The following is a 24,846-nucleotide window of genomic DNA, read 5'->3' as shown; positions in this document are numbered from 1 at the left end:
AGGTCCCAAAGGCCAGGCTGAGCGCGGGTGCAGCTGGCAGGCGTCTGAACAGGCAGCAGAGCTAACCTGTAGGCAGCCTGGAGCAAAAGCAGAGCTCTTCACTATACGCTGCACACATAATTTCAAGTCAAGGTCAAGACTGCAACCTTTATTTAAGTAATAAATTAAAATTAATCTTGATAATAGAAACATTTAACAGCAATAAGCCAACCTACCCATTACTTTCCACCCCCATAATCCTCCAGTATTTCCCTATCAGACAGACCCTAACCTCAGCTGCAGCCACATACAGCAATCTATCTGCTGCTACGGACTTCTTGAAGAACTTCTACTGTAAAAACCAGTCATCTTCAGAAATCCGACAGCGTCAGAGCAGTAACTATACCAACAACCACAGCCTGAATGAACAATGGGTGATCAGGAATGCTCTTCATGCAGAACTTGCTTCATTCAAGTCAGAGAGTAATAAAGCTGCTAAACACAGCTGGTCACAACTGTCTTTGGTACCCACAATCTACAGATACAATTCTCCCTGTTTGAGATGCCAAATATCAAAACTGCTTCTCAGCATTTGTGCTAGTACCAGGGATGAGGGTAGATTTAGACTAGATATAAGGAAGAAATTTTTTACAATGAGGGTGGTGAAACACTGGCCCAGGTTGCCCAGAGAGATGGTAGATGCCCCATCCCTGGAAACATTCAAGGTCAGGTTGGACGGGACTCTGAGCAACCTGATCTAGTTAAAGATGTCCCTGCTCATTGCAGGGGGCTTGGACTAGATGACCTTTAAATGTCCCTTCCAATCCAAAGCATTCTATGATTCTATGATGACATTTTAGAAGTAAAATTAAGGCATTGGTGCTCAGTAGGATTTTTAACACCTGCCTCCTACCTCCACCAGTTCAGCACTCTGTCAGCCTGAAAAAGCACCAAGAGTACCTGAAGAGTTCAACTGATTCCTTGATATATCTAAAATAAACCACAGCTACCCCTGGAAAATACTGGGGTATTCCTGTTTATTCCTAAATGGACCTCATTCTTCTCATAGATGGCCAGAAAGAGGAAAGTGGGAACACTTCCACCTCTCTGTAGCTAACTTCTGTTTGGGAGACATTCACAGGGATGCAAATGGTTTTTCATCTTTCTGGCAGGCATTCCCAAGAGTCAAACCACCAAACAAAAAGGTGAGCCCAGTCAACACACACAAGCAAACCCACCAGCAACTCCGTAAGAACCGAAAAGGCAGGCATGCACATTAGGAAGTGGTGTGACCCTACCCCTACTAGCTAGTGACTGAGGGTCCTCATCAGTCATGGGGAACAGACCTTGAAGACCCTGTTGACTTCAGCAAGGGTAACAGACAACTATTGCTTCTGGAAATGAAGCCATGGAAACATGTGACTTATTTTAGTGCAGCGATCAGGACTTTGGAGGGCTGCTTTCATTAACGCTATTCACATTTTGACTTCTTCTGCTGATAATGAAGGACATTAAGACCCAAGTGCCTAAGATCTAGAAGAGGGAGAAAAATAGCATAAAATCTCTAACCGATTTCTGATCTGTCTCTACCCCCAGGCTATGCTGTTGTTGTAGAGGAGAGATCACAACTGTAAACAAAAATGAGTGCTAGAAGCCTTCATGCAAAAGTTCTCACAAAGCAGAGCGGAATGGACACGTACAATTTAAACAGAGCTACAATGCAAGGGTGACAGTTGTGATCCACTGGTTCCTTAATCACATGCCTTTAATTAAGCAATTTGACTCTACACTCCTATAGCTTCTAACCACTCCTTCAACAGATAACTGAGGAGCAGAAGAGACTGCTGTCCATTCAAGTGCCTGCCTGACTCTCAGCTGAGCAGCCGTGTGCTGAGGACTACAGACCCGGTGCTGTTTGCTGCCGTGTAATCTCCTCTCCCCGGGGCATGCCCTGGCGCAGGGTGGCCGGGGCAGCCTGGCCTCCGGCTGCATCTGGTGGAAGGTTGTTCTGCCTACACTTACAGCACTGCCTCGCACAAGAAGGAGATTGTCTCGTTTGTTTTCCTTTGTGGAGTAAAAGCAACTGTTGAAACAAAAGCAAACAGAAGCAGCAGGGAGTTGTGCCATCATCCCTCGTGTAGGAGGCTGTTACTCATTCCTTTGACTGTTTTGGCCCGCAACACCCCAGGTGTCAGGGTGCTGTAGGGCAGCTCTCCCGCGACCCGCAGGCAGCAACTGCCATGACGGCTGATCCGAGGGGCACCTGGGAGCACGTCGGTGCAGTGATTCACTGTGCAGTTCCCGCTCCCTGGCCTGCACGAGGCAGGGAAGGCCCCTCTTTGTCCTGATGGCACCTCACTGCCTTGCACTGCAGCCCCGGCGGGTGCCCAGCCCTGACGCCATTCAGCCTGGTGCCAGCAGCACAGTCCCCCTCCAGCCAGAAGGCAAGAGAGCAAGGCACCCTGCCGCCCCGCTGCCCTCTGCTAAGGCAGCCTTTTTCCTGCCTGGAAAGGCAAGACAGGCTTCACCATCTGCTTCAGCATTTCTAACATGGAATGGCTTTTTTTTCTGCTGGTGTTGCCAATTTTATTAAACACTGAAACAGGGTTGTAAAAAGATAACACAGAGAGAGGTTCTACATGTTCTAGGGAGATGTTTGGAGGCTTTGCTGGCCTGCATCTTACTGTTAGAAAACCAGCACACTCATAGCAAGCCACCAGAGCTCTGTGAGATGCTTTATGGACTGGACGCAGAAAAAAGCCTCCTCCCTGTTACATTCACACCTAGCGCTATCTCCTGCTGCAGAGGGATGAAAGTCTGAATACAGGCATGCTCTGCACTGCTAGGCAAAGAAGCCAGAGCTGGGAGAAGCTTTTGGGGACATATCAAAGTCCCCAAATAAACAGGGATGGTAGGGAGCAGGTGGACACCCTTGCGTTGCACTGTCTGAACACAACCCAACCTCAGCTATGCTACAAGGCACTGCACGGCACCGTGCTGACACAGCACTTCCAAGCACTTCAGAGCCAGTCAGCTAGAAATTACACTGCAGCAAAAACAAGGGCCTGTTTGTCATCACCCTAATTAATCCACTTTGGGCAATGCAGCTGAGAAGCAGGGCAGTGAGGTAGGGAGCCTGGGATTGCCTGCCCTCCAGCCTGCCAGCACAGAGCAGCTGGAAGATTATTAAATCTGAACCCCCCAAGCTGTATCACTATAGCAAAGCAAACCACCCTTCCCATGGCCACCCTCCTCCTGCCAGAGTGAGCCCTTCCCAAAAGCAGATGAAATGGAAGAAACTGCTCACCTGGTTGTTCCGCATTCAGCTCTTTCACCTAAGAAGAAACACAAGTTTCCATCATCTCTCCACATTAGTGACCACCAACGACTGTTAAAACACATTCGCATAGGCACTCACACGCTCACTTTTGGATCTGTAAGCCTTGAGTTAATGGCTTCTAGCAAAAAGAAGCTGAACATGCCCGAGGGCCCCACACGTTGGGGAGATGCCGAGCTTGTTGCTATACAAGCCCCCATCACTAAAACACATATTAGAAATCCAAGACTCAGCCACAAGAGAGGGAAAGCATCTTCAATTTCCACTGATATTAAAGGTTTATTTGCAATTTGAAGCCCATCTTGTAAATAACCAGAGGCGCTGCAGGTCCTCTGCAATAAGTGCTCATTTACAGTAGCTGGGGACTGGCCAAACCCAAGCAGGAAAGGGGCAGTCTGATAAGGGCTGAAGCCCCTGGGGAGGCTGCTGAGATTATCCAGCTGCCTCATGGAGGACCACTAATAGCACCTGAATGCAGCGGAGTATTCAGTTCCCCAGCTTTTCCTGCGAGATAACAGCCCATCTAACCACGACCAGGCAGACTCTATTCTGGCTGTCAATATTCTCATTCCTTTCGTGTATTTTTAGTGCTTGGATTTCATATAAACGGTAGCATATCACCACTGATAAGATCTGCTAATTTTTTCAAGTATTTGTCAATCCACTGGAAAAAACTAAACTAATTTCACATGCTGTTTGTGCCTTTCTCCCAAGGCCAGGAAAGCCGATTTATTCTTCCTTTTTCTAAGACACATAAAAGGAAGCATTTGGCTGCACATGCCTCCTTCCTGCTCTCCCCTGGCACCTGAGGAAAGCAAGCTTGCAGCCAATTCCTCACTGAAAAATAAAAGAATTCCACATGAGTGTTTTGCAAACCCAGACTTCTTCCTAATGAGAATCAGCTCATGCTGAAACACAGCATTTGGCATTTCTGGGCTAAATATTTGCTGAATGCCTACATAGCAGGATGATCCCATGGCCTGGGAGAAATTCAGAAAGTTTTCATGTGAAAATCTTCCATGGCTGCTTTTGCACAACTCCATAGAATTAAAATGCCTGACCCTCCACTCTTCCTCCTAAGTACGGCATTAGTATGGCTCTTGTGTGAGAGAACAGGATGGCAATCAAATTAATCTTCAACAGATTCATCGCATCTTGCACCAATCTATAGGGGTCTTAGCACTGCATCCAAGAAACAGAGCTTTTTCCTGTATTAAGATCTGTGATCTCTGGGAAGAGCTTAGATGGGTCCAATTTCTGTGAACCACATGCTCCATCCCCCTTGCCTGTGTCAAAGCCTGAATTCAGACCCAGTGGCTGGGGAGCCCTGCCTGGCAGCACGCAGTAACCCACCGAGCCTCGCAAAACCCCTACCACGTTGGGATGGAATACAGGTCTGCCTCGGTGAGGGTGCAGAAGGGCTGGCCACTGACCTGCTATTGCAGGGTGATAAGGGGTTAAGGCAGCTACAGGGAGTACTGAAGCTCCTGGGAAAAGAAATACGTTGACGGAGCCCTATGTATCTACCCTTGCAGCTTGCCTTGTGTTTACGTTTTGTGCCTTGGCTTGGCTCAGTGTTCGCAGAGTGGAACACACCACAGGATCTAACTAGAAGGTGGATTTTAAGGCTAAATAAATTTGGCAGAGAAAATATGTTTGGCAAAATAGCCAACAAAAAGCCTTTTTTTTTTTTTTTTTTTTTTTTTTACTCTGAGGAGTCCAATTTTTCTATTGTTAAAACAAGACCATGGACCATTTGTGTATTTTAATTTAAATATATTCTCTCCTGTTGGAAAATCAGGACACTAACTCATCTCCATCTTCTTTACACTGGAAATAATGCAATTTTTAAAACCCTTTAAAAGAGCTAAAGTCTTCTCCCAGGGACATGGTTGCATATCACTACCCCAGCAGTGGCAGATCCCACCTGGAGCCACACACTCCTGCCTCCCTCAGAAGTTACTGCCCCCTCTGTTGTATGAAGCCTGTTTGTGTGTATGTGCTCTAAATCAAACTTGTGAAATTATCTGGGGTAATAAAAGCCTGCTATGGAAAAGTTAGTTTTAAAAACAAGGATGATTTTGCAGTTCTGGTTTAGAGCAAGTCAAAAACCTATGGCCAGGGGGGCAAGTGGCCTACTAAATCAGCAAGGCTGCTGGCAAATCTGTAATAGAGAAGCACAGCATCAAGGACAAGAAAATACTTGTGTTCAGGGCCACACTAAGAGGGAAAGAAGGGGGAGAGAAAGGACAAAGGCAGAATGTTGGAGTGGGTGGGAACCTCTTTGCTGCTGGAGAAGTAACACAGCACTTTGGCACACAGTATGAGATTCAAACAAATTTCTCTATGTGGACTCCCAAAGAAAAGCAGGATAAGACTAATACTCCAGGGAAATAATGATTTTGCATGTCACTGGTTAAACTTAGTAGTAGCAGCCAACCACGGAAGCCATCAGTCACTCAGGAAAACACAGACAGCAGGTAAGATTGAAAGATGATGCCTGGTTTAAAGTCGTTTCATGTGATGGGAGGTTCCTCCCTGGACCTAACCCCGCGACTCACCTTCTCCAAGAGTCTGCTTCAGCAAGTCATGCTTAGCCTGAAGCTTCGTGATAAGGTTACTGCCATTCAAATACTCTTTAAATTTCTGGAATTAAAAATAAAACAAACAAGGTGGGTTAAGACTCTTGGCAAAAATAGTCTGTAATTGATGCACACTTTTGCCCGGGAGGCTGCTGGAGGGGGCTCGGCAAGGCTGACAGGCTCTAACAAACCAGACGTCAGATGCGCCGCAGGGCTGAGCACGGTCTAATCACTTCTCACTGCTCCAGCCACAGTCCTGATGATCTTATTACCCTGGTCTCCTTGGTGCTCTACCTCCTGCCTGGGAACGCAAGGAGCTCCAAAGAAAAGAGTTCAAAGCAAGCTTTCTTTTGTCAAGCTTCTGGGAACGGCCTGGAAAATCAAAGAGGCTCTCCCTCCACTGACAGGCGCTTTGCCTTTGTGCAAACAAGTGATGCAGAGCGAGAACTCCCAGTGCATGAGACCTTCCCAGGTCAGGGGCCATCAGATGCTTTATGCACTGGGCGACACTAACTGTGCAGCACAACTTCTCATTTCATTGTGAGACTGTTTGACACCCGGTAACACTCAAGAGCAAGTAATTTTGCAGATAAGAGGAGTGAGGGAGACCGAGATGGAAAATGAAAAGAGAATGGGAAAGATCAAATTCTTGCAAAAAGCATTACAAAAACCCCAAGCACAACTCAAAACGAAAACTGCAAGTTTTTTCCCCCTGAATTGGAATAATAATACTGTTAAGAGAAAGTAGAAGCTTTTCTATGCATATGTAATGTATTACAAGATGCTATTAACTTTAGCCTATTAACCATGCTTAAATGAGGGCTACTTCTGCCAAACGGATGGCTTATTACTTACATTTCAAGTACTATAACAGAGAACCTTAGATCTGCCTGGAAGTGAAGTGCAGGAGCGAGGCTGCGGGGGAGACACAGCACAGCTGCCTCTACCCAGCACGCACCCAACAGCGAGGCATCGCAAAGCCAGGCTGTCGCAGCTTCCTCCAACACTCTGTATGAGATGCAAATGACCGTTTAGTTCATCCCATGGGCCAAGGGCAGATTTTAGCTGTGTAGGCCAGAAAAGGAAGGTCTGGCTGATGGTTCAAAATTGTAAAGGCCTCCAGGAACAGCCACTGAATGGTGACACGCTGCGAGACTAGCCGGAGTCTGCTGCCCTGCTCTGAGCCACTCCTACCGATTTCTGTAAGTTTTCGGTCACAACTGGTTGCTCCAGTTGTTCCTTCAAAAAGAACAAGGCAGACGCTGGATTGTCAGTCCCTATGCACTACCCTGCCACCGAGAAATGCACTCCAACCCCAAATCAAACAGAAGACAAATACTTAAAGAGACTGAATTGGTTCTTGCTCTTCACTAATGAGCACTTAAAATGGGACTCAGCCCTAGCAATTAATGCTTTGTGTCCTGTATCGCATGAGATGAGACTCACTGTAAAATAGAACATTTCAGTTTCCTGCTGGTTGGCTCTCCTCTTGGCGATGTTTATTTTACTCATGTAGGTCTCTGATGCAGCTGATTTGACCGACTCAGTGGAGCGACTATGCTGGAAGGCATCTGAAACATCAAAATCTTCCACCGTCAGCATGTCCTGCAAAGTCTGCATTGTGGCATCCAGAGTTTTTCGTACCTATCAGAAATAGAAGACAGGATGGATTTGAAGCAGATTGGGAAAGTGACATATCTTGAGCCAAAACAACTGGCCAACAGACAGCTTCTAAGTACTGGGCTTGCTCTTGCCCTAGCTGCAGTCAATGGGAGCTCTCAGCGCTGTCACTGGAAGGACTCTACACCTGAGCACACCAGGAAACCCCCTGTGCAAAGGGGAAAAGGCTGAGCAATGCTGCCTACAAGGCCAAACACGAGACCCAGAGCAACTTCTTACCTCTTCATTCTCTATCTTGAGGGTGGCTAGTCGCGACTGCAGCTGGTGGTACCGCATCAGCAACTCGGTCTGCACAGGCTGCTGGGCGCTGACCTGACACACCTGAGAGGGGCAGTGCCAAAGAGAGACAGGAGAGCATTCAGTGGGTCGTGCGCTGACCGGACGTACACATCTAAATACCGAAATTATTCTCTCCAGCTCCCACAAGGTCCTCGCAGCCTCCAGGGAGGCTGCGTCACCCAGTTTCTAATCAGCAGTGCCCTGGACCGAGGCCAGCCAGCACAAAGTATTTTCTACCCAGCATTTGAAAGCTGCACTCTGAAGTCTTCCAGTTACAGCAGGTAAATCAAAGCTCCACTTTACAAATCTGTTGGGCAGTTCAGCTGAGAATCAAACCACAGGCTTCCTAATTGGGAGAGATACAGAGTAAGAGGCAGACTGAAAGGAGGGGCCCTAATGAGCCAAGTGTCTCATTAAGAAAGGAAACACAAATAGCAGCATGTGAAGACAGCACAGAGGGATAAGGAGTCAGAAATAATTTAACAGTCATGATTAAGAAGAGGGGGAAGCCAGTCCAGGCCAGGCTGCGAGGCACATCTGCAGCCCCTCAGGTGAGTACACGGTACCTCATCTCCCATGTGAGGCTGGAACTCGAACTTCAGCGGAGGGCAGAAGACCTGATTACACATGTCCATGATGGTGTGCTTGTCACTCCGTGCATCCAGGTTGTCCACAGCATTCTCGATGATGTCCAGGCCCTCGTGGCGGGAGGTTTCCAGGTTGTACTCGGCAGACAGGTACGTCCTGAACGTCCGAGCAAGGCTGGCGTGGAATCCCAGATCACAGCACTGAGAAACACCAAGGAAGGGTCCAGTCACACAAACACTTCCACCCTCATTCTGGAGGGTCATGTGTACATTAAAGGCCCAAAAAAGCATTGTATGTCCCAGAGAAACATCAGCCCTGTCGTACTGGGGTATATTTAACAGTGTACTGCAATACCATATGAAAAGGCAAGAAGGAAAGAGGACAGAAGGAGAAGAGGTACCAGGGAACAAACAGCCAGATAGTACAGTGACCCTGCACTGGACCCTCGCCACGGCACCAGGGTTTAATACTCTTCATTTTCCTGGGAAAGGCACAGGATCTTCTCAGACAGGACAGAGGGAAAAAAAAAAGATCATCCAAAAGCACGGTTCTCCCTGGCTGCCTGCTCAGCACCACCCCTGGGCCAGCCTGACCACAGGGGCCCCACAGGCAAAACCTGTGCCCTGCAGTGGCCCCTGAGAAAGAAATGGCCAGAGGGCCTGTGCCACTGCTTGTCCCCAGTGATTTCCTTCTTGCCTTCCAAACTACCCTGCAAGCACTTTTTACACAAAGAAACCATTTCCCAAAGTTATCAAATACAGGCAGACGTTCAAGCAAGGTGGCACTGAAAAATGCGCCCGGCAGTATGTGCAAACCCTTTCATCCTCGCTAGGAAGCTGCCTTCCTCTCTCACGACAGAGCAGTTTCTCATGCATAACTGATCGTTCTCATGTTCACCTTGGGGAAAATGATAAAACTCAGAGCTAATTGCTGCCAAAATACTGTACATTAGACAAAAGCTTGTTTTCAAACTCTCTTCTTAATATAATTGAGTTTGGCACATTAAGTATAGCAACAGCGTAGGGATTTGCTGCTATGAACGCTTAATCACAGCTGAGCAAAAAGCAACTCTTAGCAACTCTCCTCCCGGTCCCCAACGGGAGCCCTGACACAGCGCAAACCTCCGCAGGACTCCGCTCCGACCAGCTGGCTCTGCCGTGAGCAGCCTGCTCTGGGACTGAGGGGCAAGGACAGGCACCGAAGAAGCACCCAAAATTTGGATGCCAACAGATGTTGCTCTGCAGGGAAAGGCATGACAGAGAGGATGCTGGAAGCAGGAGGAGCACAATGCAGCCGCCTGAGCCACACTTGGGGGGCTGTAAGGAGAGTGCAGTGAAACAGAAGGGCTGCAGTCCAAAACTGAAGCACATCTATTTCTGGGACGTAAGAGAGGGCTGGAGTTCCTGTTAGAGGATGTAAAGTTAGATAATTATGGCTTTATCCTCTGTGAGGAGTTTCATAATCATATGTCCCCAGCGCACCCATTTCTGTCTCCTGGCACAGCGCAGGTACCGCTGCAGGGCACGGCGCGGCACACCCTGGTCAGCACAGGCGGTTAGCAGCGTGGTACGCTCACGGTCCGAAGCTGTTCAGGTAGTCTGCACACAAGCACCATGATCTGCAGAGATATGCCCAGGTGCAGGAGGCACCCTGCGGGTCACAGGGACACCTCCACAGGAGAAACAGAGAGACACCATGAGAAATACCTCCCATGGCATGTCGCACCAAACTAACCACTGCCAGCGAATTACTCTTATTCCATTGAAACTACTAAAGGACAATTGATATTACAGAAGTTACAACCAAAACCACCCTGGCATGGCACGGGCAGGCATACAGTCAGCAGGCTTCAGCCCCAGCACAGCCCCACCAAAACCACTGCCATGAGGACTAGCATGGCACAAAAAGCTACAGGAAAGAGAAGAAAGATTGCTAGTGTAATCCAAATGACCCAAAACGAGACCAACTTTTCCACAGCAGCAGAACTCCTTGTTGGGAGCTGGCATTTCAGAGGTACCTTCTCCAGCTCTACAGCATCCACAGGCATTCCTGAGCCGATGCAGAAAGGCACAGAAAGTGATTCTGCATCAGAACATCGGTACTGATAAACCCCAACTGAAATATGAAAACTCATCTGGTGCCACAAGCAGCTTCAACCGAAGAAGTCATGCTTTCTGCAGATCTGAAGAGACAACCCTCCGCGCAGATCAAGTCACAAGCAGAGTTGTGTTTGGTTTAGTCTGTGCTAAAAGCAGCAGTAAAACCACAACGGGCTGATTCCTGCTCACAGATACACGAGCGCAGCCTGCCTGTCCCCATTGAGTCTTTTAAAGCAGTGAAACTACACATGCAATAATGAGGATTTCTGCAGGAACTATCGAATGGTCATAATCCACCACTTATCCTGCTGCTATTTAGCTTCTAATCTTATTAGTTGAAAAACATGGGCAGTTAAGGACTGGTACAGCTGTGCCTTCATAAATCAGCAAGCAACACAAAAAACGAGGAATCGGAGCGAATTTCTGTTCACCACTTGGGGCAAAACCTTGTTATAGTGCTGTGAGTCTCTCCCACGAGACAATTTTAGCATGAAGTCCTGCACAACTGCTCCGGGGCTGCACGCAGAAACCGATGAGTTGAGACAATGCAGCAGTGCAGCTGCCCGGCTCTTCCCAGCCGTGTTTCAGCCCACCCCAAGCACCCGGCCGGCAGGGATGGGCAGCCCAGCGGGGCCGGCTGTGGGAGCAGCACTGCATGGCATCCCCGGCAGCTGTGGGGACGAGACGAGAGCTCTGCACTTGGACCATCAGCGGGGATCTGACCCCACAACCCGCTCGGTTCGGCATGGGCAGCTGGCAAGCCATCGCCGAGGGCGCCTCCCAACCCATCACTGTCATTCTCCCACCCCCTTGGAAATTATTGCTACTTGACTACAAAAAATAATACCAGGAGAATATATCTGCCACTGTTCAAGGGAGGGAATTCCCAAAGCATCCAAAACTAAGCTATTACAAAGGAAAATCGCTGAATGCCACAGAATCTGAGGAGACGGGGCTCAGGCTATTGCCAGATGCTTTTGAGAAAAAATTCCATGTGAAATCTTCCCTTTACTTTGAATGCTGAACTTGCACTGAAGCTAGCAGTTATTTGCAACACCCAGAAGCCGGCTGCTACCGAAAACCAGGGCAGGCACTTTCCTAACATGCTACTGCCCTTGCAGTCTCTGGTGATTAGCACTGTGCCGGCTGCTTCACACACTGGTGCCCAGAGAAAAGACAGAGCAGGGACTTCCATGAAATTCTCAGAGAAACACACAAAGGGGATGGGAAAAGAAAAAGAAAGAGAGAAAAAAAAAGATACTTCAAACTCCTGCTCCCAGCTCCAGAACAGATGGCATTTTCTCACCCCTCTCATCCCTTTGATGGAAAATAAATTAGAACCACAAATAATAATCCTCAGCCCTTCTACAGCACCTTTCATCTGTAGAGCTCAAAGCTCTTCGTATATTAATTCATTAAGTCTGGTAACACCCCTGCAAGGAGTGGAAATATTACAGTGTTCAACTTGAGAAATAAACCGACACCCCAGAGCTTAAGCAAGCTGGTTTTGGCCAAAATGCCACGGAAGCAGCCGAATCTCTGTGTGTGTCTCCCACCGCAGAGCTGCACCAGAGCAGGGGCCAGGGGGCTGCAGAAGGCCACCGCTGGCCATTAACCCCAGTGCCAGCAACCCCATTTGAGACACAGGATTAGAAACAGATATATTAAAAGGTTCACCCAAAGCCAGGAGGAAAGCCGGCGAGTCTCCAACCTTGCACAAGCATCTCAATGTCTTTCCTCAGGCAACCACAATCAGGCAGCTAAGGGAGAGCCAGCTCTTCCCTGGGACTTGGTCACGCTGCCGTGCCGAGGGTGATCTCTTGTGAAAGTCAGGCTTGGGATGGTCCAAACCGACGGGCGGTACGCAAGCTCTGCCACTGATCACAGCAGAGGCACCAAACTGCTCCGGCACAGGAAAACAAAAACATTTTAAGAACAAAGCAACATCCAGCTGGTGGAAAATATGGGAGGCTGAACCACTCTGCACTCCAGCAGTGACCTTCAGTCGTTCCTCAGCAGCGGGCAGAGAGCTGCCCTGTCCCCACAGGATAGGCAGATGTCCCCGCAGGACAGGCAGACGTCCCCGCACAGCTCCGCTGCTCCGTTCGCCCTCCTCACGTCTTCGGGCAGGTTGACAGCAGTTCCCCCCGACGCACCAGGCCAACTGCTCCATGCCCCATGAGTTAGACACCATCCTCACAAGAAAGAGGTGACAGCAGCGAGGATGGCGGCTGGTGTGGCCGGAGGAATCTGACGGGGTTTAATATGAATGATAAAGCTCTGCAGAAACGCTGATGGATTTTACATAGCTGAGGCTGCAACAGTACTGGGCTCCAGAGAGAATGAAAAGCTTTCCAAACTACTGATGCATCTGCCTCGTTTCCTCATTAGTTAAACTGTTAAAAGATATTTAACCTGTCGCAAAGCATGAAATAATGTTTTACCAGCATAATGTTTGCGCTTGGCCATGACAATGCTGGGTACTGTGCAAGATCCTAACTCATACCTGAAAGTATCTTCAGATCTCAGGAGGAGTGTTCAAAGAGAACACAAACCGCTTCTGCTTCTCATTCGTTTTTATGGAGAATGTTTATTTATCGTGTGTTAAAAATGCAGAAAACAAAGCAGTCGCACCTTTGCAGCCTGCAGTCACTGCACTTCCCTCAAAGCAAAACAGCGTCGAAACAAACCCGGTTACAAAAGGTATTCCAGCCCAGGTATGACAAATGCTTGTACAGCAACACTCCACCACCACAAACAGGCTCTGCACGCTCCAAGATGGATCCAGGCAGCAAAGGAAATTAAACCGCGCCAGGAGAAGGCAGCAAGGGCTGAGACGCATCAGCAGCCACAAATAATTGCTCAGAAAGGACAGGAAGAAGCAAATAAATGCGAGGGCTGTCTCCCTTTATTACCCCTAATATTCCCCAGCACGTTTGATGCCAGGTGGGAGCCGGCTATCGGGGACGCCGAGGCGTGCAGCAGCGCTGAGAGGAGGCGGTGCAGCATGGAGGCACTCACCGCATCGCGCCTTGGGGGTCGAGGATCGCTGAACTTTTCCACACCAAAAAGTAGGTGTAGCCCTTGAAAGTGCACTATTTTAAATGCAAAGGCAATATCCTGCAGACCGACCCCATCTTTTAAGCTTGAGCAATTCGAGGCCTATCCAAACCTAATGTGCCAGCTCCTTTGCTAAACGAAGAGGGTGTTGAGGGAGCCTGAAACCAACCAGAGCGCAGGTCTCCTCGCCACGCAGAGGCGTGCTGCAGCCCAGTGCCACCTGCCAAAATCCTTCCTCCACCCATGAAATGCCACCGCCAGCATCGTCCCCGGGGACACCTACCACGCCGAGCAGGGCTCGGCTGCAGCTCACGCTCCAGATGTGGGACGGCCACGGGGGCAAGGGTGCGACCCGCACGTCTGGCAGTGCGGGACCAAACCACCCTGGCTTCCCTCCGCGAGTTCCCATATTTCTGACTCACAGCAAAACTGTGCCTGTTGTTACAACAGAGTACGTAAGCTGTCATAACACGTTAAGCGAGGGACTATCAGGTTTTTGTGGTCTGAGGCCAGGAACGGGGAAGCCCATGCCGTAAGGCCAGGCAGATGTGATGTATGCTACCAGGCTGGCTTTCTGCTACACCCATTGACAAGCACATGCTTTTAAAGTGTTTCCTGAACTGAGTGAAGGGTCCCCCATGCACCCCACGGCCTGGCTTGCAGTGCTCAACTGTTACCATAAATCTCTTCCAAAGCAACGGTCTTCGTCCATCAGGCTCACTGTTTTGCCTGAGGCAGCAACCACGACATAAAAAAAAACCCTCCTGAACAACTGATTTATTTTTAGCCAAACAGGGAACGATGTGTGGATACGGCAGGGGAAGGACAGGATCCTCCCTGACCCTTGCAGTAATCAACTCACGCCCTGAAGCATGAGATTTGATTATTTCTAATCAAAGGTTCCTTAACTATAAATATTACAGAGCCAAACATTATGTAGTCCTTTTCAAAATCTAGCTATAATTAACTCTATGGTCTCTGGAGTAGGTTTCTTTCTGGAGGATTTTTAACCTACATTTTATTCTGCTCCTTAGTCTTTCTATAGCAACTCCCTCCCCCATGCATATTTTCTTAGAGCTTTTTTAATGGGTTTTTTTGGTTGTTCGGTGGTTTGGGTTTTTGGGGGTCAGGGTTTTTGTTTGTTTGGGGTGTTTTGGTTTTGTTTAAGATTAATGCATTGGTAAATTAATCTTTTAAAGGACTTTAAGAGCTTGAGGTTATTCTTTCAAACAACTGGCAAAAGCAGCTGAAAGTATCAAGAAGAAATTATTTTTTCTAAAGGAAAGTACTGTTGCTTTTTTGTACCAAGCTAACAAGGTCTGTCAGACAAAGACTGCTCATGGTCTTCAGGCAGTAAAATTTACAGACTGCATGACACTTCTAAATCATAAAACAATCAGCACATGTGCTTAATTAATTTAGCAAGCCAATTCCAATGTCTGTGGTATCCACGTGAGGAATAAATAGCTTACTATGTACAAACTTTGGCAAAAAATGTAGTTTTGCCATATTATTAAAGCCAGGACTGGCAAAATTTAAGAAACGTGTATTGGTTGGATTCTTTCAGTCTAATATAGTACTCTAAGAACAGCTTAGTAAAAACTGTTGTTGTTATTAGAGTATCATGATTTATGGTTCCTGCTTACAAACAGCTAGCTATTATTAATAACATGCATATAGAAGAAGAGTAATATAAGTTTACTAAACCAGTGTACTGGTATATGAAAAAAATGTCAAATTTCTGAAAGGAAATCAAGCAAATGCACCTCTTTCTTCTCCTCTCCTCATCCACAGCAGCTCTGTGTTGAAAAAGATCATACAAAGCTAATCCTTTTTCTTCAATTTATTCTCTTAAAATGCATGAAGCTTTTAATGGCACATGGATATTTCTGGTTTTATCACCTATTTTCACTGACCACCTCTGCCCTGCCTGGGCAATTCACACACCAGGACTACTGCCTGGGACTCTGTGCAAGCTCAGGCACGTTTTGTCACACCCACCGTTAAAGCTCGCGGGTTACCTCTGCAACCACAGCAGCCGAGGTTTTTGTTCTTCACCGACTCACGGCACTACAGGAACTTGGGCACCCCGGCGAGCCCCGCATCCCCTGCATGTGTACGGGAGTGCTGCTGTACAACATGGACGGTCACCAGCATCCCCTGCAGCCTCCCACAGCAAAGCACTTGCACTCAGGTGGCTGTATGGCACCTCTAGTTCCTCAGCTCACAGCTCCCTGCAAAGTTAGTTAGTGACAGCACCTCCTAAAACCACGTATTTTCTATTTCCCAGAGCCTCGCCCCGTCAGCAGGGAGAGCTGACCGGTTTGGGTGCTGCGGGCTGCCGGTGGCATTCCCAAACTGCAGCCTCTGCGGGAAATCAGGTAACAGGGACACAGCAGCTGTGCAGTAAAGAGCACTGAGCCTCTTGAGACAGCCTAACTCCTCCTGATGGAAGCTGTTTATTCTTTTTATTGCTGTACTGTTGACTTTATTTGAAATACCCTGAAGCCAGATCTCCTAGCTGCAGACACACTGCATGGTAAGCTGAAGTACAGGCACTCCTCCCTGAGAGAGCACCTAGTTTTGAGTTACAGATGCTGCTCCGCATGACAGCGCAGTGACAGTGGTGCTTTGCATGGAGTTTCCATGATAAAACATACCTGGCTCTTAGGGCTGGCAGGAGCCGGGTATCTGGCAGAAAGCCCACTCAAAGGACACTGTGGGAGGAACCTCTGTGCCTTTGTTGAACTGAAAGGCTCTTTATGCCGGAAAAATTGCTTCAAACAACAGCGCAAACCCCCAAAAGAGGCCCTCTGATTGTATAAATCAGTATCTCTTCATTAAAACCAGTGGTGTCACACAGAGCTACTCAGGTCAGGGGAACGTCCCCGTGCAATCACACAGGGAAAGCACCGCACAAAACAAAGCTGCTGCCGGAGCTGGCTCTATAGGCACAGACATGCCCAGGCAATTAGCCACTGATGGAAACAACGGTGACATGAGCTGCAATAGATGCCTAAAAATAGATCCTAATAAAGTGGTCTGTGGCTTCAGCACCTTTGAGTCTCCCCCTTATTCGGGAGGCTGACCCCACACACGAAATACAGCCATGGTGTCCAACAGCCCAGCACAGCCAGTCCCACTGCCGAGGCTGTCGGCACGGCACGGGACCGCGTGCCTGACGCAAGGCAAGTGCCAAATCCCGGCGTAAAACCTGAGCATCCCAGCATCTGCCATCAATCAGTCTACTTACAAGGTAACAGCAGCCCAACTCCTAGTCCTCCACAGTACCCAGTGCTAGCTGGAAACAAACAGTTCTCATTTGCTCTGCTCTGTTCCCTTTTTTCCCCTCATTTTTTTCTTTACTCTTTCTTTCAACATATATTATGCATTTATACATGTATTTTCTGGCCTCTACTCTCTTGACATTGCTGCAAAACCTAGAGCTTTACTGTGAGGTAAGTAAAGCCAACTGAAGATTTTTGGCATAACAGTTTTGACTGCTGTTTCTGTTTCCTAACTTGACTAAGCATCACTTGACCATGTGAAAAAATGACAATGCCATCACCTAAGTTTTCTAGAGACCAAACAGTTTGGCAGTAACGTGTGATATTAAATTCCTCAGAATTCCCTTCCTTTACATGCTTGCTTGTCTCAGATATGGCAAACAGAGAAGAAGCAAGCTGCTGTTTCAAAAGGACTTACAGGAGGCTGAACAAGTTTTGGTGGATCAGTACGTATCGACACCGACTGCTATGTTTTACTCTGCCAAATCTAGCAGTATCTTTCATGTGACCACTTCAAAATACTTTGCCGCCATTTCACACAGAACTCCAGAGGGATGGATAAGCAGCTTTATCTCCACTTCACATACGTGGCCAAAGAGATTAACTTGGTCACATAGTTAATGACAGAAATGAGAGACGAACCCAGGCGTTTTTATATAAACACATGCTTCTTTCGAGGGAAGAGGCACAACGGTGTACTTTAAGTTCAAGTCTAATTTGATCTGTCTCTATAGTCTTCTCTTCCTTTCTAAAGGACAAAACAAAAAGGCCACTGGAGACAGAGGGAGGGAAAGACACGCTCTGTGCCACTTCACGGCTCCTCTGATCGAGTTTTACATTTCTCATTAAAACCGCAGCCCTGGGAGGACTCTCCGCTCTCTCCCAGAGCAGCTGGGACCTTCTTTCTCGCCAGAGCGGGAGATTAGCAGAACGGCTTTGTTATAAAAGTCACCATTCTGCGGTGATGCTGAGGGCACAAGAAATGTCAAGGCTGTGCCTAATAGATGACACTGAGCCATCTGGGATTTGGGGGAAATGCTGCTAAATTAGCTGCTCCAGTGTCCTGACGGTTCAGATTTGCGTACAAATCAAAAAACTGCACATGGCAATTTGTGCTTGATAGGAAGGGTGTGCAGGAGCCCCCAGTCACCCCTCCTATGTCCCAGAAAGACAGCCTGGTACATTGTTAATCATCCCCCTTGGTGATGCAGGGTGGAGGAGACGGGAGAATTTGCATAACCGCAATACATGGACACTGCTATGATCCTGTTAAAGCATGGCCAGCCAGGTTTTGAGCTAAACCAAAACTCTGTTCCTACCAAGAAGGCCCTCCGCACTCACTCTTCCTGCAGACCCGCTCCTCCCGTCGGGCACAGCTCCCCCTGCACAGACGCCCGGGGCCCTGCATCGCCCCACTCTGCTCATGCTGCTGCAGCCAAGGGCTCTGCTGGCTCTCGATCAAAGGCAAAACTCACCTTCTCTGCTCAGAGCCCTTCTGCTGCCTCCCATGAAATGGCAGGGCTGCCCCAAAGGGCAGAGGACCTGCGTCCTGCTGTGGTACAGACCCGGTGTTTGCAAACGGCACTGTCATTCCTCAGACTGAAAGGTACCATCTTCTTATCATTGTTAAATGTACTACAATTAAAACACTAACTTTATAACTACATCTAAAAATATCCCTTTTCTTCATTTTCCTTTACATGGATTACACACCTACAGAAAGCCCAATGCTGTTGGATCCGATGGCTCTTTTCTTTCAGCCACTTTCAATACTAGTGGGACACAGTGAATGGGATCCCCTTCTTCTGGGGAGTGCTGAAACCCTTCTCGCCATGCTCTTGCAAAATATATTGAATTTGTACAAAAGTCTCTTCAAATAAACGACCCTTCCTTTGGGGATTTAAAATTAGGACACCCGTGTGCAGCTCACACATCTGATATTTTATTTTCTTTGGTGAACAGAATATATAATTAGGGAAATTTAGCTGCACAGAGTTGAGGATGCTTTAGTTAAAGTCCCCTGAAGGGATTCCTGGAGTGCAGAAGAAAAGCCATCTGCTGACTCCAGTGGAAGTGTCAGCAAGGAAATAAAGTTGGGAGGAATAATATAAACAGCCAGAACTAAAATGGAACTCGGCAACTCTCCAGGAAATCGAAGTCTGCAAAACTCCATGAAAATGAGTCATTCTTGCTTAAAAAATAAAGGGGGGGGGGGGGGGGGGGGGAATATACACAACAAAAGGCAGAAACCCCACAGATAAATCAAGGTGTTGTCATACCTTGCTGTTCAAATGTCTCCATGATCAAGTTATTATTTTTTTAATATGGCTTAATATATCTTAAATAGTAAAGAGAACAAAAAGGACACACTAAGACTATTTTATTGTATCTCAAAACCTTGAAATCATCAGGGGTTTTGCATCAGACTTACTTTAATTAATGCTTAGAAGAATAAATATATGTTAGTGGGTTAGTAAAGGAGATAAACACTCTGGCACATTTTAAAATTATACATTTTGGTAATGTTGAAGCCAGAAGACTAACTCGGTACTTGTAGATCAGTTACTGAAGTGCTCCCTGAAGCAACTCTAGCAGAAAGAAACTCTGCATAGTGCAATCTCTACCACTGTGAAGGTGTCTATTAAAGGAAGAAATGGAAATCCCTTCTCTTGAATCATTTAAAAGCAGTTCGTAGGAGTCGCTGATACACACACATGTTCAATTCCTACCATCACTACAAAACCTGCTTCCAGCAGTTCCTGCCCTGAGGCTATTTTGTGCAATGAGCACTTCAGATACAACTCAGCAAGCACCTTCCCCAGCTAGGAAAGCACTTCCACATGTGCTTAACTGCCTGCATGTGCTTAACTGCCACCAAAGTTGAGGAGGGCTAAGTGCCTGTTCATACTGATAGAAACTGCAGATGCATGTAGTAGAAAGAAAAATCTTCTGTTTCAACAACAAAAAATGAGGATGTATCTGATCTTCATAAGAGTTTATCTGTTTCAAATGCAGACTAATCGATGGGCCAGGAGGAAACCTAAGGCTCACCTGGCTTGCCCCAAGGCAAATTCTCCGCCAAAGGCTCTGGACTTTGAGACGCTCCAGCTGGAGGACATCCTGCTGTGTAGAAGCCACAGCAGACAAAGCCGTCACTTTAATGTGAAGGAAAGCACCACACCTGCGCGGTTCTGAAGGCAGAGCCAACATACACCAACCACCAGGCCTTAGCATGCTTGTGATACAGTGGGAAAGGTGCAGAAAACATTCGAGCAATTTCTAGTTTGTAACCATATATTAGACATGCCTGAACCATGCAGTTCAATCCAGACTCCCCTGCTTATGCACTCAGGAAAGTGTTTGATTCAGGCTGGTTCATACCCTGCAGTTATAATGAAAAACTCCATCTTTTTTTCCAGACGTTGATGCAAGAAGTTTATATGTAGCATAAATACGAATCAATTACTTTGTTGTGTGATCATGTGGCCACCATAAACTTCAGAGGAGGCCGGTTCTGGGTGTTCTAGGTGCCCAGAGAAGTTGTGGATGCCCCATCATTGGAAGTGTTCAAGATCAGGTCAGATGGGGCTTTGAGCAACTTGATCCGGTGAAAGATGCCCCTGCCCATGGCAGTGGGTTGTACTACATGATCTTTAAAGGTCCCTTCCAACGCAAAGCATTCTATGATTCTGTGACTCCCATATAATGGCAGCTCTAGCTCTGCTCATATATGCCAACATCAACTGGGAGGAACGTCAAATGCATGTGTGCAGCTGGGAGCAAAAAAACCACCGGGGGGGGAAGGGGGGAGCGGGCAGGAAATCCAAATTTACAGCACATTTTCAGGCCCTAGTTAAGCATATTTTAAAGCCCCAACAATACCCCTTCACTACCACCACATGAAAGTGCATTTAAGGACAAAACCATGCTTAAGATTTAGCTGTCTGCTTATCAGTAGAAAATGGGCAGGATGCATGCAGGGGGAGGAAGCACTTACATCAATGAGGTCAGAGACATCGTGGATGTAGTATTTACTGACAGCTGCATTGGTGGCTGCCAGGTTCAGCAGGTAGTCATTCCTGGCTTTAGTACACTTCAGCTTGTTTTCAGAATATTTGGCTTGTCTCTGAAAAAGCAAAATGGAGCGTTAGAGCACAAATAGGATGCTACTTTCACAGCTCTTGCTGCAGGGCCCCACAGCACCCTGCAGTCTGGGTGTGACGTGTTAATTAATAAAATTTGGTATCGGGTATGAAAACAGGCACCCTTGCCAGGATGGAGGAGATCACATCTGAAGATCCCTGGTACCGTCAGCCAACGCACAATGAGCGCATTCTGCTCAGATGTACCTAGTGCATCCCGAGCACAGCTGTTCTTCCTTTATCTGTGCATTCATGGAGGTTTTGGCATCAATCAAAATTAAGAGGGCCAAATTTTCCTCCCAGATACACTGACATACATTTGGACTTGCTCCAGATTTATGCAGCTGTATCAAAATGGAATCTGGCCCAGAGGCCCAAGCTACAAAATTTAGAACAGAACCCAGAATTCAAAACTCTGTAGGAAAGCAGATGTGCTCAGATCTGGGGCATTTGCTCAGGCAGATCGCTAGTCTAAAGGTTTAGCACAAAAGATTAACCCTTCAAAGAGGCTTGCCACTAGACAGTGTTCCGGTGCTGGGTCAACATGCATGCAAAAGCTTCCTGGCTAGGGAAGCTATTGCTTATTCTCAGAAATTAACAGAAAATTTAAACAGTTTTGGAGATCCTGAGATCTAGGGGGATTTGCTGAAGCTGCAACGGAGTTAAGTGTTTTGACTAGCAAAGCCAACTGAATGCTGTGCTTTAACTCCCAGTCTGTGGAGGAAGAAACACGGTTATTTTATATACCCAACCCTTTTTTTGCTCCCCCAAGGCTCTGACTGAAGGAACCCAAGCTATTGTTTGTTGTTAAAAGCACTGTTTTTAAAAATAAGACATGAACAAACTGCAGCCCCCCGCAGCAGCATCCCATGTCTGGATCAGAAAGCACCGTGCCAAGCCAGGCACACCGGTGCACTGCTCCCCTCGGTGTCAGCCCAGCCTCTCAGGTCCCCGCCGGGGCACAGGCAAGCCCCCAGCCAGACCCATGGCCCCCAGCCCCAGCAGCTGGTGTACGAGCACCTCCCTCAGCCCATCTCTGCCATGTGCTCTCGGAGCCGTCAGCCTCTGAGGCCCCTCCAGCCGCCCTTCTCAGCCCTCCCTCCAGAGAGCCAGCCTGGAAGATGTCATGGGTGGCCACGTGGCTCCCATGTGGGTCCACCACCTCCTCCAAGGCTGCACTGCCCAACATCCCCTCTCCCCATTTCTTGCTGAGCAGTGCCAGCCCGACTTCAGGTCAAATCCTTGCTGCCGGCTGGTTTTGGCACTTCTCCACAGCCGGGCAACAGTAAAGAGACTCGTTATGGCCTCCCCAGACCGCCCTTCAGCAAAACACACGAGTCGACACCCTCCCTAACCCCTTACCAGGGATACAGGAACGGCTGCGCAGAAACAGACAGGGCCAGACCAAAACCCTCCTGCCAGCAGGGAGCCCTGACTCCAGCCTGGCTCCCTCGTCCTTCCCTCTCACCCACCTTCTCCTTCATCTTCTCAATCTTCTTGACAGAGCTCCGCCGCTGAGGCCTGTCCTCGTGCCGCAGCAGGTTCACGCTGATGTCCCCTGACTTGTTGAATTGCTTCTCCTCCTGCTTCTCCGCCTCCTTCAGCTTGCTCTCAGCGCTGATGCTTTCTGCATGGTACATGTGGTAGGTCTTCATCACCTGAGGAAACAGAAGTTTGTGAGTCGCCTACCACAAGAAGCATGAGTGGATGAGAAGATGACAGCCGTGGGCAGCATGGAGCAGTCTCAGCTGTGCCAGGGCTGTTTGAGGCCACTATGGCATCAAGGAACAAGGTGGGAAGGAAAAGTCCCTAAAATTAACCCCATCACTGGCCCTATTTCAAAATGGCACAGAGCTAGTGTAAGAACCGTTATCCCCGCTCGGTCCCTGCTGCAGGGACAGGCTGAGATGTGCCTCCAGCACACACCCGAGTTCAAAGAACACCGTGTATCTTCCTACAGGGAAATGAGAAATAACTTCCAGTGCATCGCAGCTGCGATAAGGGTCTCCATGACAAGAGACTGCGAGGAGGCCAAAATCAACTTGCAGTCACTTTTGACCCAACCCCTCTGTTCCTACACTTGAACCTGCTAAGCCAACCCATCAACATAACCCCTCTTCTACCATCCTGACAGTAGATCCCATCTTGAAGGTGGAAGAGCTGTAATTTCCAAGCAGAAGTGGAGTTTGTCTCCTATCACCACTTAATTGTCCTCTTGCTGCCACCGGTAAGCACAGTCAGTGCCAGGGTGGACTGCAGCAACACCTAGTCCTTTAAATTCAAGATCGCCATCAGTGACTCTGGATAGACGATGCTGATCTACTGCCAGGAAAACTCCTGCAGACAAAACTTCTACCACAGCCTTTCCTTTCAGATGCAAAAGCCCAAAGGGCACACTGTGATCATTTTAATGGAGCTGGCAAGAGGAACGCATCTGCTCTTCTCTCTTTATGCCTTTAGTCACGTTGTCCCCTTTTATCATCTCCCTTCAGGATTTGGATGTTTTATTTCACATTGCCTTGACAAGGCTCAAGATGCCTGACTTCTCACTGAAGATCAGTCTCACGCAAAGTGCCTGGGCACTGCTGGCAATGGCACTGGGACAGGCTCGCCTCAAGGCCCAAAAGCAGAGTAACTTTGCATAAGCCTTAATGAAGAAAATACAGAGTTTTCCTCAGCTGCGGTTGTCAGCAGGAACCGAGGAGTGCTTAACTTGGACAAGGTCAGGCTGAAACATATGATCTCTCCTCTTGCCAAGCACGAACGTCAGCTGCAACGAGCTCCAAATGCCGCATCGAGGCCTGCACAAATGTGCCATCGCTAGGAGTTACAATTTTAGGCAACTGCAAGGAATAGTAAGCAAAGGCTTGTGCCTTGTTTCTGAACTGCTTTATTTCAAAATCCTGCAAATTCTAACACAGATTCGAGCCAAGTATTTCAAACGGCAGTTTCTGCAGTGAATGTCAGAGGACACACACAAACCAGACAATTTCTGGGGTTTTCCTAAGGAGAAAGACTAGAAGGCTTTGCTGAGCCCTCCACATCTTCACTGTCTCCATCTTTTGGGGAAAAACTCAGAGGAAAGTGAAAAAGAAAAGTCCTGCAGTTCAGCGCAGTCGAGCAGTAATGAGAGAGGTTTCCCCAGCACCCAGAGAGGCCACAACACAATGCAACAGAAAAGCCCAACAACTGAACAGTGGTCCAAATTCCATGATCTTTGTGAAATCTAAAGGTTATGAGAAGGTTACCTAACCAGAAAAACTTCAGCACAATTCATCGGTTGTCTCTGTTCACCCACGGCTATGCGGCCCTGCCGCAGGCCTGGGGACACGCTGCCGTAGCCCCTTGGCTCCAATGGCTCCCTTGGCCGCAGGGGAACGTCAGCAGCCGGAGGGAAAGGCAGGACTCCACAGCAGAGTGCTGCAAGGGGGCCCGAGCCCCACTGCGGTCCCGTACCTTTGCACAGGCTCTGACTTATTTGCTAACTCTCCCTAACAAAGGCCCTTTTTCCTCCTCCGTAATTTATCCCTGCTTGAACCTTAAAAGGTAACACGGGAACTGGGTTTAAAACTTCTCTAAAAGTCTCTTTAACAAAGTGCAAAGGACCTAACATGATCATGTCAAAATATTTTCCCCAGACTTCAGCATCCGTGTTGCTGAAACGGATGCCTTAGCTCGCTGGGTTGACCGTGTTTCTCATCAGCTGCCATGCAGCACAGCTCACGCTTGGAAATCTGGGGGATATTTGTTTGTTTTAATATCTGCCTTAATTTTGAATGGGGACTGCCTGCACTGCAGCAATCCACCCTTTGA

General features: G+C 48.0%; 1 protein-coding gene across 4 annotated transcripts in view; it reads right to left on the bottom strand.

Moving 5' to 3' along the window:
- Positions 1-24,846, bottom strand: part of SRGAP3 (SLIT-ROBO Rho GTPase activating protein 3) — a 131,310-nt gene that overhangs the window by 21,963 nt on the left and 84,501 nt on the right. For 3 of the 4 annotated variants that reach the window (XM_075514455.1, XM_075514457.1, XM_075514456.1), the window contains exons 5-11: positions 22,506-22,691; positions 20,889-21,017; positions 8,424-8,645; positions 7,798-7,899; positions 7,345-7,542; positions 5,878-5,962; positions 3,287-3,314 (exon numbers count right to left, since the gene is read on the bottom strand). In XM_075514455.1, coding sequence (XP_075370570.1) covers positions 3,287-3,314; positions 5,878-5,962; positions 7,345-7,542; positions 7,798-7,899; positions 8,424-8,645; positions 20,889-21,017; positions 22,506-22,691 — 950 coding nt within the window. Of the gene's footprint in view, positions 1-134; positions 2,063-3,286; positions 3,315-5,877; positions 5,963-7,344; positions 7,543-7,797; positions 7,900-8,423; positions 8,646-20,888; positions 21,018-22,505; positions 22,692-24,846 lie in introns of those variants that run through there. The other variant, XM_075514458.1, reaches the window with a different exon arrangement.

This window comes from Mycteria americana, chromosome 11 (assembly GCF_035582795.1).
Source record: "Mycteria americana isolate JAX WOST 10 ecotype Jacksonville Zoo and Gardens chromosome 11, USCA_MyAme_1.0, whole genome shotgun sequence".
Lineage (NCBI taxonomy): Eukaryota > Metazoa > Chordata > Aves > Ciconiiformes > Ciconiidae > Mycteria > Mycteria americana.
Note: the sequence above shows the minus strand (reverse complement) of the source record. Positions and strands in the feature narration are given on the sequence as shown.